The following is a 16,598-nucleotide window of genomic DNA, read 5'->3' as shown; positions in this document are numbered from 1 at the left end:
AATATACAAATAATGATTTCGTACAAATCGATCACAAATGAATTTAAAAAGCGGTGTGGCTTCGCGTAGATACAGCGAGAATTCTGAAATGAATTTTCTGACTTTGGATCTTCGGAAAATTTGAATTTCCTAAACTAAACTTCGCAAATAGATTCAATATGAAAATAAATCGGAATAAGTTTATTTGAAAATTGATAACTAATAGTTATTTTCAGGAACAAATAAAAACTATATCGCAAATAATATAAATACTAAATACAAAAATAAATTATACGAAAAAGTAATCCATTGTAATAAAATAAAAACTGCGAGAGAGTTAAATGTCTTTATAACACTGGATAAATAATCATAGCTTAGAGCAAAAAAAAAGTGGGGGTAACTTTCGAACAAATGGGAATTTCGAAAAACAAAAAGTCTCGTTAAGTTCATAAATAAAAATAGTCACTTCAGAACATCAATATTTAACTTAGCAATTGTATTTCTACGTATTGCAGAATAGCTCACAAGGTAATTTTTTACTTCAAATTTAACAGCTAATATTTCACAAATTAATTAGCGAATAATAATTTTTTCATCGTTTTTCTACCCAGCTTCGTAATTTAAAATTTTTTAAGACTTATAGTTTTCGCGTAACAAAATAAAATGTAAAGCAAAAAATGCTTAACAAAAAAACTCATTTGAAAACATTTTATTACATTTTCAGGATCAGTTGAATTACGTTTAAAAAAAAAATTTTTTTTTTTTGAATAAAATTGGCCAAATGGTAAAATTAATTTTTTCTAGGGAGCGTTTCTCTTACTCGTTAGTTCAATAAATTCAATTTCCAATCCAGCCTGGAAAAATTTCGCTTACCGTCGGGTTGACCATGGAATGTTTTCGTGTTTTTTCCCTTCGTGTAACGCAAATGTTTGCTTATTTAACGGAAAAATGTTTTCATTAAACCAAAATTGCCCCTTGATTGTTGCTTGATCTAAAAGTTGCTTCATCTTTGGAGAATTCATTACCAGAATACGGAGATAGGTTCATAACAATAAGGACAGCAAAACCGCTATGTGAATTTTATGTCCAACATTGGTTAAAAGATCTAGAATCTAACAGTTTAAGATATTGTATAAAAATAGGTCATAGGCAGGGAAAGAGGGCACAATTTTATTTAATCATTATTAGAGAGGGAACAATCATCCAAGTGCTTCCGGATGAAAATTAGGGAAATCTGAGAAATTAGAATTGGTCTATTAAATAGGTGAAGGGAAAAGGTCTTTCTCAAGGTTCAATTAAAGAGAAAAAAATCAAAAATGTTAATTAATGCTTAACTTGAAGTCAAAAATAGATTAAAAGACAGGATGTGAATATTAAAGCGAGAGAAAGAGCGTTTAGTTTAGAATAATAGATTAATAAAAATATTTAAACAAAGGAATAATATAAAAAGCTTTGGTGAAGCTTTTTATGTCAGTCACTCACACACCCACACGCTCGGAAGCACACACGCGCACAAAAATATATATATTAATAATTTTTTACTCTTATTCCTCTCGTTTAATTAATCTTTAATATTTTGAATGTTTTCTCTATCTTTCTCACTCTCTATATATTATATAATCATTTCGTGAAACAAAATCCAAATATATCATTTGAATGCTATATAACTAAACTAAATATAACTTTCAATCTAACTAAAAATTACGACGTAAAAGTCTCATTATGAAATCATTCGCTCCCCCCTGTTGAAATAATTGTGCAGAAAAATAATAATTTTTTTTTCTTCTTTTTTTAGTTTTCAATAAAACATTTGTGTTCATTTAAAAATACTGATTTAAAACCGTGATAGTAATTTACAACAAAGGGGACATTGGAAACCTTAAATTGTAGCTGTAGTGTTGTTAGGGTACTTCAATTGAGAGTGGATGAAAGCGGAAGCCGTCAATTAAAAGTGTCCGAAAATGATGAACACTCGAATCGACCTTTAAAAAAACAACCAAATAAATCAAACTAAAAAAAAAAATAACATAAAAACATTTGAGTAACACTAGACTAAGTATGAAAAAGACAACGCCGTATATCTTGAAGTTGATAAAAAGAGAAAATCGGAAAAAAGACAGAAAAATTCAAGAGCTACTGAAAAAAAAAAAAAAAGATATAAAAAAGTGAGGCTTGGGATTTATTAGATGGATAAAAGATGACTTGATGTTGTGCGCATTTCTCTGTATCAGAAGATAATTAACTTAAGAATTACAAGCATATCTGTTTTGGATGAAAAAAAATTTATTGAAAATATATCTGTATTTTATCTGCTCTCTCAATACAATTATTAAACAACAATAATAATAATTATTAAAATTTAATTATTAAATTAAATAAAAGAAAGAAAAAGAAGGTTGAAAGTTCGTTGCCAGTGTTGCACTAAGCGAATTTTTTGAGGCAAATTGTCAAAAAATTTAAGAATATAAATTTTTATTTGTAATTTATTATTGTACAAAAGTAACGATAAAAGTAGAAAATAGTTAAAAATTCAGAAAAATTGCAATTTCGTGTTGCATTTTTTTTATTTCTATCATTGAAAACTAAAAAGATTTAGCATAAATTCTGTTTAGATATACAACTCTGAAATGGTTTCATAAAGTATTCTGTTTAAATGTTATATAAAACACGTAGCTGTCAAAACTTGCATCTTTCGGGAGAGCTACAAAAAAGTCTCAATCGAAGTGACTTAGATCACTTAGATTATGATAATACAAGGGCACATTAGCAAGAGCATTTTCGACAAAGTTTAGCATATTTCACAAATCGTAACTAGAGTGATTGGTCGATTTTATGGCATATTGCAAAAATGGTTACAATGCATCTTTTAAGCTTGTGAAAAGTTGATGGTTCAGCATATTTTGCTCGGACATCGATGAAAAATGCTATTGTTTGATTTAAAAACACTTCTAGGCTTCATTGAGGCTCATGATCATCTAAGCGCATATAAACTCAATATTTTAAAAGATGTAACTATTTCACCATCTATAAATATTTGATCGCCAAAGGCGAGCTCGGAAGTGAAAAATTTGAGATCTGAGTTAAATTTTTAAGAATTTTCTGTTTGCAAGATAGATTTTAGAGATTTTCAATATACAAGTTTGGAATTTGCGCACGATGGACGAATATCAATTCACTCCTATGCATTGATTTTTTTGAACTTAATCCTACACTAAATTTAGTGTAGGATTATTTTTTGAATAATAAAACAAGACGTCATTTGCAGAAAAAAAAGAGTTTTTTTTTAAAAAAAAAAAAAAAAAAAGCCGTAATATATCCCGGAGTGAAATTTCTTTGATTCGCTGATGGCTGGAATTGGGTATAATATGAAAAAAGCACAACTACTTCCACTTACTAGGAATAACATTTACCTTTTAGTTTAATTAATGAACTGAGTTTTAAATATGTTTACTAAATTCATAAACTTCGGTAAAACAACAATATAAATTATTTCCAAAGGAACTAGACTAATACAATTTCAACCTGGCGAGTAGCGACTTATAAACAAGACACTTCGTTTGATGCTTTTACTTGTTGCTAGAAATCAGGTTCGCAGAAAATGCTGTTTACTAGTTAAATTTAGTAGGAATAACACGATCTGTGACGCAGGCTATAGTATACCCAATTCACCATGCAGAGATATAGTTTTGCCTGTTTTGTTTTGCTGATGCAATCCAAGAAGAATATTATTTTTCCTTGCAAGATACAGAGTATTGATAAGAGTTGTACTATGCTCGGATGCCAACGTTCCATAGTAAATTTCATGTTATCAATTCAGTGAAACCAAACCATTGATGAGGTTGATGCAACAAATCTCTCAGAGTGAGTGACTGATGTTAAAAAGTGGTGCATTGGTGCTTTTTTTTTTCGAAAAATAAAAACATATTTTACTACACTATCTATCTTCATTTTTTTTAAGAGCGGACTTTCAATTAATATGACAAATAGTCTTATTTCAGCTCAGCTCAAAGGAAATGATTTCTACAGAATAAACAGGTTGTGGATTTTATTAATTTTTTCTGTTGAATTAAGTTTGTTAAGATTGTTCAAATCAAGTTAATTTTTTTAAATGGGTAATTTTGCGCACCACTTTGTTAAACACTCTCAATATGACAGGTCATTGATTACAGGTCATTTTTACAATAGAAAATTCCCTTTTGTTGTTTCTAAATTTTTGATTATAAAATTAGTAACACGTCAAATTGTGAATAATATAAATTTTAACTTCAACTAAAAAACTGACAAAATCGAGAATTGTTTGATTTAAGTTTGATTGTATATAATAATTTCAGTTACTTTTATTCCATATTACGTTTAATCTTCGAGATTTCAATGTCATTCCCTTATGTTAAATAAGTATTTTTAAGGCTGTTTTTCGAAAGCTCCGTCGTAATATTAAACGATACTTTTTTGAGAATATGTTATTTTTATAACTGCTGTGAGTTTGCAACTGTTACTCATGGTTGTTAGGTCAAGTTTAGCCTGTATAAAGCAGTAAACGGTGTTTAGGATTACTTTGAAAATGGTGCAAACGTCAATACCACCCTTTTATGAAAATGAAAAGAGTTTGTGGTCTAATTTTTTTAACCTTTAAAAACATGCTCCAATGGTGCATTACCTAGGCTCATAAAGAAATTGTAAAAACTAAGAATAAGGCAGTGACTTTGATAATTTTTATCTAGGTGGGAAAATGTCACCAAATTGATGATTTTTAAAAAAGTTTAATAGCTTCTAAAATATTTAAGTTTTTTATCTTGTTTAAAGCCCAGATAATTCTCCAAGGCAAGATTTTATATAAAGTTGAAAATCATCGCAGTGCTTCAAGTGTAAGTCACTTAAACTAAGACTTTTTTTTTTTTTTCCTTGGCGACAGATCTTCGAAAAACAGAGTTAATGATTAATTCTTACAAAAATTATTAGTAACTTTTAGAACAACTTCATAAAGCATTTGGCACACATTATATAACATTTTTCTCGAAATTGTTAATTCACATCACATTGACGTGAAAAGATAAAATTGTTCGAAAAGGAACGGGTACTCTTTATTTAAGAGATACGACATAAATGGTGTTATTTCCTTACTTGTCTACAAATTTACTTCTTCCTTATCGATGGTAAACCACTCAAATTCCCTCTGTAGCGATCAAATAGATCGTGTAGTGATAGAAGTGAGGAAAAATACAACATATTTAATTTTATTTTTTTTTAGAAAAAAAAAAACTACTTGTATTCGAATATTATCATATTGAGTTCCTCGAATCCGAAATACATTTTCATCCTCTTCATAGTGCGTGAGGCAAGCATGAAGGTCAAAAGTGGCATTAAACAGCTGGCTACCAGCATGGCATCATCGAATGAGGGGGTTTCAAGTGTTAGCAAAATGTGTACTTGAGTTTAGACAGGGGGGGGGGGGAATGAAGATTCATAAAAACAAATTTCTTCCAGGATATAATAACGAATATGTAGAATTTTCAGGATCTGTAAGAAATGCGTAAAATATATCGATACCGCAATGATGTTAAATTGCTTTTATTTTTTAACAAGTTTTTTTCGTAGCTCTCTCGCCAAGGAAAATAAAGAAGCCACAGTTTAAGTGCCTTACACTTGAAGTAAAGCTACCATTTCAAACTGTATGTGCCATCTTGCGGTAAATAACTATCTGGGCTTTAAAATGAAAAAAAAAAAAAACTAAAATAATTTTAAAGTTATTTAAACTCTTTTAAAAATCGATTTGACGGCACTGTTCCACAAAGATGAAAATTATCAAAATCACTGCCGTATTTTCAGAATTTGCAAATTTTCATGAGCCTATATTCAGCATTGGAGTAAGTTTTTAAATGTTGTAAACTCAGTTTAATTATGAAAATAGCAAATTATTCGTATAACAGTATCATTGCATATTACTACAGAATGACTTCGAAATTTATTATTTTTCCGTCATTCAAGCAGCAAAACGCTGGTTGATTGAGTTTAAAAATAAAACTTGCAGTCATTGTGATTTTTAATGCATTTACTATAAAGATTTCATACATTTATTTTAAAAAATAAAAATTGGCAATTCGAAATATCGAAATTTTCATGGGAAAATTAAATCATTAAATAATTTTCATCATTTTATTTTTCAATCCTTCGAAATAAAATTTTAAAAAATTCCAGATTTATTTTAATTAACCAATATTTAGTACATTTTTGGTGAGTAAAAAATTATTAAAAGAAATTAAATCATTTGAAAGTTTGAGAATACCATGAGGGCAGTTCAGTAGCCTGATGATATGCAACTGGCATGTTGAAAACGCCATTTTTATTTAAATTAACAACAACAAAAAATTTCTCCGGAAATTCTAATAAATTTATTTGAAAATTGTTGCTATTATAACTGCTTTTTCCACCTATTTTTCTCACTTTTTTTTAATTTTAAATAATGATTACTTTTTCATTGTTGTAAGAAACATTATCTATCTCTTTCGAGATCTTTATTTTATAAGCTCACACTAGATTTTGAAAGAACCTAAAAAATCGAGATAGATATTAGATGTCTCCAGGCATGAAGATTAACATTCATATTGAAATTTTTTAAAAATATGAAAAACTTAATTTTAAAAGATAAAGACCGTTGTCAATTTGAACTGTTACAATGCATCGTTAACAAGTAAAATTACTCCTCATTTGTCTTTGTAATTTTGACATGAACCTGAGAACGATAATGGCTTAGTGACCCTACAGATTTAACGTGCACCAGTCACCAATTACTGTCTTCAGACGGCTGGATTCGAACTCCCGATCTCACAAACGTGAATGTAGCACCCTAATAACCAGGCTATCCCAGCCCGGCCCAAACGGTGGAGTCTTCTGATTTGTTAAACAATCTGAAATTTGGCATAACGAACTCATTTGAGCTAGAAATTCGCCATCATTATTTCTAGGAAAAGGATTGTAGAAAGTATCGGGATTGGGATCGATGACTTAATTATTTCTTAATGTAATAAGAGCAATCTTGCCTAGAAAGTTTAAAAACAAAGCATATGTATATTATTTTTAAATTAAAAAAAAAAAAAAAACATTTTAAGTTTTGCAAACTTTACCTTAAAGTTAGTTTTAAACTTCTTCTGCGGAAAATCTTTCTACTGTTAAGAGGCTGTTTAAATATTACGTGAACATAATTTTTGCATTCTGCCCCCCCCCCCTCTCCCTTGTCAGCAAAAATAAGCAAATCACAAAACCCTCTCCCAAGCATTCATAACAATTGCACAATAACGCCATTTTGCTTTTTGCTTTAACTTTTACTTCAGTAATTTAAAATCAAATAAAATATATTAAATTTAAATTAAATTCAAATAAAACATATAACTTTGCCATGAAACAGAATTTACATTTTAATTCATTTTCTAAAATTAAGTGGAATATTCTTTTAAAAGTCTTTCGTGTTTTTCTGCAATTGTCAACATCTTGATCCCTTGAAGAATTTTTGTTCAACTTTTTTCATACACAATTCTTCCTACCTTCTTTCTTAATTTCTAATTTAAAATTTATTTCAAAGTGTAATTTTTACCTAAATTATTCGGTTATAACTTTTTATTATTGGAAAAAAATTGTTATTAGAATTTCAGGGAATCCATTCTCAGGGAAAAACGAAACAAGTAAATCCTATATCTCCTTCAGCTGCTTACGTAATATTTTACTGTTCATCAAATATATCCTTGAGCTATATTTGTTTTCAACACGTTTTGGTCGAAAAACATTTTTTTAAAAAAGGTTGAAAAATTTATGTTTGTATATATCGAATTTTATTACAATGGCTTTTTTTTCCCCAAGTTTATTGAAATTTGTGAGAAAAAAAAACAGCTATAAAATTTCTTCCGCTAGTTTGTGTTTTCGAATTAATTTTTGGTTTAATGGCTGGGGTTCGCACTTTAACCATTTAAGGTCTCAGCCAGGGGTGATTGTGAGCCCAATTCAAAAATCCTGAAAATTTCTAGAGTAAAATCATTAATGATCCCATTTCAAAAAATGTATGTCTTTATAAATTTAAATAATTTAAATTTTCAAAACATGAAACTCTAAATAAATTAAATGCAGTATAATTTAAATGAATAATTATGCATGAATTAACTTATATCTCTAATGACATTTATTATTCTACCAAAAAAATATTTACAAATGAAAGAGATGCCAAGTATGAATTCTAGTTCGAATATTTTTAAATAAAATATACAAGAATTTTTATACATAAATGAGATCGATGATTTCCGAAACTTCCAGATCACAGTTAGCTAAAAATCCAGAAATCTGGATTTTTTCCAGAGCATAATCATCTCTGCTTAGTATAGCTTCTAGGCTTTGAATTAGGTACTCAGATTTTGGGGAATCAAACATGATTAAAATAATAGTTCCTAATGATAAGATAAATTATTTTTCCAGTCGTGGTGGCTCAGAGGATAGAGCTCTCGCCTCCCAATGTGGTGCCCCGGGTTCGAATCTCAAAGATGGCTGGTCGTAACGAATTCAGCACCAGGCTCACACCGACCACAGAGCTGACGTAAAATATCCTCATTGGTAGACGAATCATGAGTAAGACTCTCCTCACCGTAGGGTTAACCGCTGGAGGTTTTTCATGGTTTTCCTCTCCATGTAACGCAAATGTGGGATAGTTCCCTCAAAAAGGAAAATTTCTCAAAATGCTTGATGAAGGAGTTTCCTTATCTTCTGGATTGAGTTCAAAATTACAAAGGCTACGGAATTGAACATTGATAGTCGTAAACTCAAAATTGGGCCCGCTGTTCAACGAAGGTTATAAAATATTTTTCCACATTTTTTTTTATCTTTCTTCTCCAGTGTTCCATTTGAACAATGAAAGCCTTTAGAATGAGTTAAGAAAGACAGCTGATTAAATAACGACAGAAAACTGAGAAAACAGGAAAAAGGAGAATTTGTTTGAACAAATGGCATCGAATCACTCAAGTGACAACGCAGTTAAGAACTTCTCGAGGACGGAGTTTTAATGAAGTATTACCCACTTATTCACATAAAATGATGAATACGAGAAAGACAAACTGATTCCGGAAACAGCCGATAACTCCATCATGTATGGAACATTAGAGTTTGTAGAGGGCGTTAGGTTTCTGGTTTGAAACAACAATTTATCAATATCTCCACAGAAACTTGAATTTTAAATCATGGAAGTAAAATGAGATATTTACTTATATGTTGCTCAGCAGAAAGTTATCTCTTAAATACAATAAAAAACATTTAACATAAAAAAAATAGAAACTTTTATTTTTAGCAATTTTCCTATTTAATAGGTTATTTTATAGCGAATTTCTTCACAATTCGATTATGAACGACGAGTGTCAGGCTGAAGTCATATTCTTGGCTAAAGATTGAGCCACTGAAGAACAGAAACGCGCCCTCTGCCTATAAATATATAATAATAATACTATTATTCAACCGGATATAAGCGGGCGGGAAAACTTAACAGAAGAGTTCATTTTATAGGTGGGGAAACGCGCAAAATATGAGAGTTAAATAAACTCTAGCAATATTTTTACCTTGGCCCAAGTTGGGCTCACAATTGACCCAATATAAGTCCTATATGAATATGCAACCAATTTGGGATGCCTAGATTTTTAATATTAGTCCTATATAGGGCCAATATCAGAATTAAAATCAGAATAGAACCTAAATTGGCAAATCGGGTGTATCTGACAACACTATATAGTCGATATTGGTTGTAAAGTGGCTGTAAAATATTGGGTGAATCGGACAATTCTATATAGGGCCAATATCGGCAAAATAACGGCTCTGCGAACCCTTTTTGAGCCAAGATTCGTGAATAATGGTGAATATCATCGTAAATATTGGTCAATATCATGCATGAATATCATCGTGAATATTGGTGAATATCATGAGAGCCCAAGTTATTTTGCTGCTAGATAGGGAAGCGTCTATATTCATTTTTCCCGATTAGACTTTCTTTGCCTCCCCCACCCTGAATAGCTGAAATAAACTCTACCGGTACGCTTAACTCTCAGTTTATACACGCGATTAGATATCCGTTAGCTCCACTATTTTGTCAAAATTTCTTTATACAAATTTTCATTATCATTGGCATCAGCAATATTCTTGTTTTATGCTGGCCATTGGTGACCTGTTTGGCAAATTTAAAATACATATATATTGCTTAGAAAATCATTTGCATATATATTGCTGGATTTTTAGGTAAATATGCCGGGTATGTTTCTCATTACTTTGACGATCTCGGCGACTTTTTACATTCATACAGCTTCTACTGTAGAATTGACATTCGAATTACCGGATAATGAAAAACAATGTTATTACGAAGACATTCAACAAGGAGTAAAATCTACTATTGAATTTCAAGTAAAGCCAAAATATTTTCTTTTTCCAATGTCTACAACTAATTAATGAAAATTTTCCAACTTTTTTGTCTGAGTCGTTTTATAGTTAGAGGTATTTCTTTCATTAGGGAAAAAAAAAATTTTTGTCCTTGCTTTTAATAAAAATACTATGAAGTAAAAACAGAAGTAAATTAAACTATGGTCACAAAACAACATAATTAATGTAAACCTGAAAATAATCGCTCGCCACGTATCGAGTCAACAAAAAAAGTGACGACTTCAATTAAATAAACAACCGACCAATTTTCTTTTTTGAAAATCATTAAGGATAAAAGTGCATCAATGCAGAAAGACTCTGGACAACAAAATTTTCATTAAAATGTCCAATGCCTCCATTCAATATTTTGATCCTTCAGAATTCATCAATTAAAAATGATAAGATTCATGTTACAGAAGAGTTCCTTAATAATTCACATATTTCAAAATTGTGATGTATAACATTAAATGAATTTACCCTCCCCCTATATATATATATATAGTGGTAGTGAATTTCACTCATTTTTTTTTCATTTTAGAATACTTTTTGTTTTATAAAAATAATATGTTCAAGAATTCTTTATTTATACTTCAATATATTCTAACTACAAATATAGGTGCATACATCTAAACTTGCAAGAGGATTTTACCTCCCGACAAAATCGCTTACCGTTTAAGGAATTTTTTCTTTCTTTCTTTTTTTATTAAGAATTTAATTCTTTTCTACCATATAACTTCCAGTATGAAAGTGTCTTAAAGCCTGTGAGAATCTTATTAGAAATAGAAATATGACATTTCATCACCACTATTTTTAATTCAGGCGCAGTTCGCACGTCTAAAGTTCATACATTTTTCAGCCTCAGCATGACAGTCTAGAGCACATAAAATTCGTTTCTACAAACAGTCTCTAATTGGTTCTGTCATATGCAAGATTTCTGAATCTATTGATGCTGATGATTTTAGGATAAATCCACGCTGAATGAAGTTGATGGTAAAGGAGTCTATCTTATATTAGGTCTTCCCCTTTCCAAGGGCAGTAAATTTATCACACTGCTTGGAACAACTATGACCTTCAACAGGCTGCAGTGCCTTGAAAGAAGAAATTTAGCAAAGCTAAGTTTACTAAGCTACTGGATCAGCTAGATCTTTTGATAGATATGGTACGGTCCTATTTAATTTTATTGGATTTAATAACTTAAATGATTAGTTGTTTACATTTATCATTCATAAGATTATATTAAATTCATCAAACATCATTTGCTTATACGATCACTCCAAAGATGGCTCGAAGAAAGACTTATCTATACGCTAGTATTTTTCTTACAAATGTCAATATTTTGAAGGTTTTGAGCGGTGGCAACTATGATGTTGATGTCCTCCTGGAGTCACCTACAGGAAATGTACTCTATCGTGGATTAAGAAGGCAGTACGACACTTACTATTGGACTGCTGATCTAACGGGGGAACACAAACTCTGTTTCAGCAATGAGTTTTCTACATTAACTCATAAAGTTGTATATTTTGATTTCATTGTGGGAGAAGATGAGAAACCTCTCCCTCACATTGATCATCATTTAGAACAAGTAACTGAATTGACGGACAAGGTGAGTCTTAATTTAATTGAAAGTAGTTTTTTAAAAATTACGTTTTTTTAAGTTTAAAAAAAACTCGATTTTTGTGAGATAAAATTTCTCGTGTATGTCATAATAAATATGTCCGGGTGTCCTCCAAAGGATTGACCTGATTTCAAAACTAAAATTCGCGGAAACAAAGGTCAGTAGAGGAATGAGAGCTATGATGGCTCGGGGAATTGAGATTTTGTCTTCCAATGAGGTGAACCGGGTTCGAATCCCTGGATACGATAAGAAAATATGGCTTGCATCGACCGCAATGCTGACGTAAAATATCCTCAGCGGTACACGGATCACGGTTTAAGTCCCCTTGCCGCCAAGTCAACCGTGGAAGGTTTTTGCGATTTTTCTCTCCATGTAACGAAAGTGAGGGTTAGTTCCCTCAAAAGTCCCCGACAAAGGCAAGTTTCACCCAATACTTTATCCAAGAGTTCCCTTGTCTTCTGGATTGGGTTCAAAATTATAAAGCTACAGAGTTGAACATCTGTAGTCGTTAACCCCAAAAATTTGGTCAGCTGTTCAACGACGGTTATATAATAGAATAGAGGAATGAAACAAACAGTATGTTTATTGTGGAAGCTATAAATATTTTATATAGCAAGTTTAGAATTTAGTTACAAAAGTTGCCATCGAGTGGTGCTGCAATTCATCATAGACCAGAATAATTAGTTTTAGCCTTGAAGCGTGAAACAAGCCTGTCGTAACGGATTGGAAGGTTTACGAAGAAGATTACTACTAATTTAGCTGGTCAGAGCTGTAGGGAGAGTTCGAGTGTGGCGCAGATCCCAGAAAGCCAAGACCCCAAAGTCAGTTTCTTCACGGCATGGACTGGGTCATATGGTCCGATTGCATCGATCATTGATGGAAATCGTTATATTCAGCAACTTGCAGACCACCTGCAGCCATCAATGGACTTCATGTACCGAAACAACAATGGAATTTTTATCTATGACAATGCATCATGTCACTGAGCCGTAATTGTTCGCAACTGGTTTGAAGAACATTTTGGACAACTCTGTAGTTAGGCCACCTAGATCATGAATCCCATCGAACAATTAAGGGATGTATTCGAGAGGTCAGTTCGTGCCCAAAATATTTTTGCCAAAGATTTCCAAATTCCACTTCATATATACATATATATTACAGAACAATGAAATGATATAGCGACTTCTATATAAACCAATTTTTAACCAATCACGGCACACAAAAAGACTATCAACGAAGATTTCATAATAAACCTTTAAATTGCGATCAATGCAGAGTTACAGACGACTTGGAACACATTCTACTAAAATGCCCAACTTATGAGCATAAAAGAAAATTGTACTTTCCCAAAAATATTAGCTACGAAAATTTAAAGAAATACTGGAACCAAAAAAAGATAAAAGAGGGTATAAGGGAAATCATCAAAGATCACTTTGAAAAAAATACACCAGAAATAATTTAGTTAAGATGAAAACCAACTAATTCCCTAAATAGAAGCCAATGTAAACGTGTGCAAATAATAGAGTGAAATATATGACGAACGCAATATACCTCATCATGAACATTTTAGCTCATCATGTTATAATTTTTGTAAATATTAATACCCGGATGCGCCCATAGGGGGCGGGACGGGATATAGCAATAAATGGCTCATATCATACATCGTATTTTCTTAGACCAAATGAAATAGGCTTTGATGTGCATCATAACGAGCTTGCACTTACCCTCATGTAAAATTTTAAATCTGTAAGCTTTGCCGTTTACTCGTATCGTTCTGGACATAGGCATTTTATTTTACTATATGCATAGTCTAAATTTCGCATGGGGCTCTCTGCCGAGAGCCCCCTCTGCTTAGATTAAAATTTTAATTTCATTCTTTATTCAAGCTTGTACGCTACTGATACATTAAATTTTAACAATAGTTTAGTTTTTATCAAAAAGGTTAGTTTTTAGCTTTCATGAATTCCCATTAAATTAATAAAGAGACTGAAAAAATAACTACATTGTAATCGTCCAAGCAAAACTCTTAACACAACACTCACACCGGTGTGCTAAGTACGGGTTGTACAGTTTGCATCAAGTGTACGTAGCCCGCAATGCTCCAGTCAGATTTTCAATCTTTGGGGGCTTATCAGACAAATTTACGATCTGATTGGTGCAGCAACAAGACGCGTGATGCGCACGCACGTACTTTACTGTGTAGATTTGTGAAACTTTTATTTAAATGAAAGTAATACAGCTTAAGCCTCTCTTAATCGGGCCTTGATTATATGTAACAGACTGTGTCTCATTTCAGTTGGGAAACTCGTCAATCAACGTACACGAATCTCTTAATGCCATTATAGCCTACCAAACGCACCATCGCCTCATGGAGACACTGAGTAGAAAGCGGGTTGGAGATCTGAATGCGTGTGTCAGCTATTGGTCCATGATGGAAACCATCATTATTCTTTTTATTGGCATCGGGCAAATTATTGTTCTCAGAAACTTTTTCAATGAGAAAAGATGATTATCGTTAATAAAACTATTTGAAAAAAAAAAGGATTTTAAATGTAGAAAAATATCATCAACTTTAATATGTGAGAAAATATGCCGTTCCTCGTGTTTTGTATGCTTTAAAATAGCATTAAAAAGTTTACAGAGTTCAAGAGTTTTCATGCTTAGTGTAATCTTTGGTGGTATATTTTTTTATAGCAGTAAAACAACCGAACAGAATTAGGTTATTCTTCTAAACAAACAAGCAATCCTGTTATTTCAATCCCCAAGAACTAAATGAAATTAATAACTTGAGGAAATTTATACTTAAATAAAATAATATACTTAAATAAAATACTATTGTAATGAAATAAAAGAAAAGAATGAAAAATGTTTAATATTATACTTGTTTTGCTAATTTATACTAAGAGTATGGTTAATACAAAGAGCTGTTATTAATTTCCTAGACTGATCTGAACTCCTGATAATATTTTGTGAATTATATAACTAATTAAAAAGCACATTATTACATTTCTATACTCGGGTGTAAAGAAATCAAAAACATGTAAAGTTCGAAATGCTCTTTAATTCTGACGTTGGAGATTCCTTATTGATTTCAACTTTCTTACACCTTGTTCCTACAACGAATTTGGACGATGCGGAGAAGAATTATTCACGTATTCTTGTTATTTTGAAAAAAAATCTCTTAAGAAAACTTTGTTTTAGCAATAGTAGAAAAATTGCAATATTTATGAATGTCAGAATTGAAGAACATTCCGAAGCAGAACTTTAAATGCTGTTTGTAAAATTTTGACGTCGGAAAACTGAAATGGTGGAAGTTACTTACAGATCATCATATTTTCAGGAGTCAGTCTTCAAAATTAATAGCTACAACGTATACAATAGCACCTAGATTATCTGACGTCAAAGAGATCTAACATACTTTTGGATAATCGAAATATTAGGATTATCGGGCTCCATTAATTGAATCTCGAACCATAGCTATTGGAAATGTAAAATAAATAAATAAAAACATAATGTAGGTGAGTTGAATGCTAAATTTCTAACCCCGTAACTGGAAATGTCATCGTAAGGGGCACTTCCCTCCTATGAACTTTTTTTGAATAATTATTGAATGAATATCGATTGAATTATTATTGTCGAAAATTCATTTAAATTACTTCAGTGTTAGACCTTTAATTAGATTTTAAAGATTTGGCGAGTTTGTCAAAGTAATCGCGAAGTCTTTAAACTATGATTATAAATCTTTTACCGAACCAATTTAAATGCCAATTTTAACAATAATCACTAGAAAACATGAAATTAAAGTAATTTGATAAATGAAAGTTACTATTCATAAATACACTCACACACACACAAAAAAAAGAATGCATAATAGGGAAGCGCCCTTAGAGGCGTACGATGTCATTTCCAGTCATGAGTTCTCATGCAATTCTTAATCCTCATGATGTGCCCTACCTCCTCTAGAAGGTTTGCTCTCTTTCTCTGCCATATTGTGTGTGTGTATGTATATATATACACAAATAATAAAATAAAGTAATAAAAATAATATAAAGAGAAAGCTATAACAAGGGGAAAATCCAAGTCTTCCTCAAGACACATCTACTGGAATAATTAATGCGATATTTCTGAATAAAGAATAATTATCCTAAGATATAAGTTATTCTTTATATGTGTCGATATCGCAAAAAATATTTGTTGAAAAAGAGCATGAAAATTAAAAAAGAAAGCAGTAATCAAAATTACCGGCGTGTTGCAAAAAGCGGTTTAGGTTTAAATGTAGAATAATTAAACAGTTAGCAAAATTCGCGAAGAGGTAAAATATTTGAAGTTGTGCTCACAGCTTGAATCGAATAATATAAAATTAAAAAATATATTTGGTAGATGAAAATATTAAGCAAGTAATATATTAGGGCTGCCATCTATGAGAAAACCAGAAAAAAGTTAAAAGCCCCTAGCGCAAATTGATTAATGGTTTATTGGGGCGACCATTCATGTCTTTTTTAATTAAAAACACACTTTTTTCTAAAAATATAACCCCTTCATATTTTACAGCGCACCCTACATTTCAGAGTGA

At 31.2% G+C, this 16,598-nt stretch overlaps 2 protein-coding genes across 2 annotated transcripts in view; one reads left to right on the top strand and one right to left on the bottom strand.

Annotated features, from left to right (window-relative positions):
- The window catches only part of LOC107451737 (cysteine and glycine-rich protein 1), a 47,211-nt gene that overhangs the window by 13,989 nt on the left and 16,624 nt on the right, over nucleotides 1-16,598 (bottom strand). The window lies entirely within an intron of this gene.
- Nucleotides 10,239-14,678, top strand: LOC147807547 (transmembrane emp24 domain-containing protein 7-like). Its single transcript, XM_087165404.1, has 3 exons — nucleotides 10,239-10,395; nucleotides 11,753-12,013; nucleotides 14,322-14,678. The coding sequence occupies exons 1-3, from the start codon at nucleotides 10,240-10,242 to the stop codon at nucleotides 14,532-14,534; spliced, it is 630 nt and encodes a 209-aa protein (XP_087021530.1). The 5' UTR covers nucleotide 10,239; the 3' UTR covers nucleotides 14,535-14,678.

The sequence above is a fragment of the Parasteatoda tepidariorum genome, chromosome 6 (assembly GCF_982258835.1).
Source record: "Parasteatoda tepidariorum strain Cologne lab strain chromosome 6, Ptep-v5.0, whole genome shotgun sequence".
Taxonomy (NCBI): domain Eukaryota; kingdom Metazoa; phylum Arthropoda; class Arachnida; order Araneae; family Theridiidae; genus Parasteatoda; species Parasteatoda tepidariorum.
Note: the sequence above shows the minus strand (reverse complement) of the source record. Positions and strands in the feature narration are given on the sequence as shown.

Bases quoted from the DNA above. Each gene is read 5' to 3' on its own strand.
- LOC147807547 (XM_087165404.1), top strand. From the start codon at position 10,240: ATGCCGGGTATGTTTCTCATTACTTTGACGATCTCGGCGACTTTTTAC. The intron at 10,396-11,752 runs GTAAAGCCAAAA...AATATTTTGAAG, and splicing joins AATCTACTATTGAATTTCAA to GTTTTGAGCGGTGGCAACTA. The intron at 12,014-14,321 runs GTGAGTCTTAAT...GTCTCATTTCAG, and splicing joins TAACTGAATTGACGGACAAG to TTGGGAAACTCGTCAATCAA.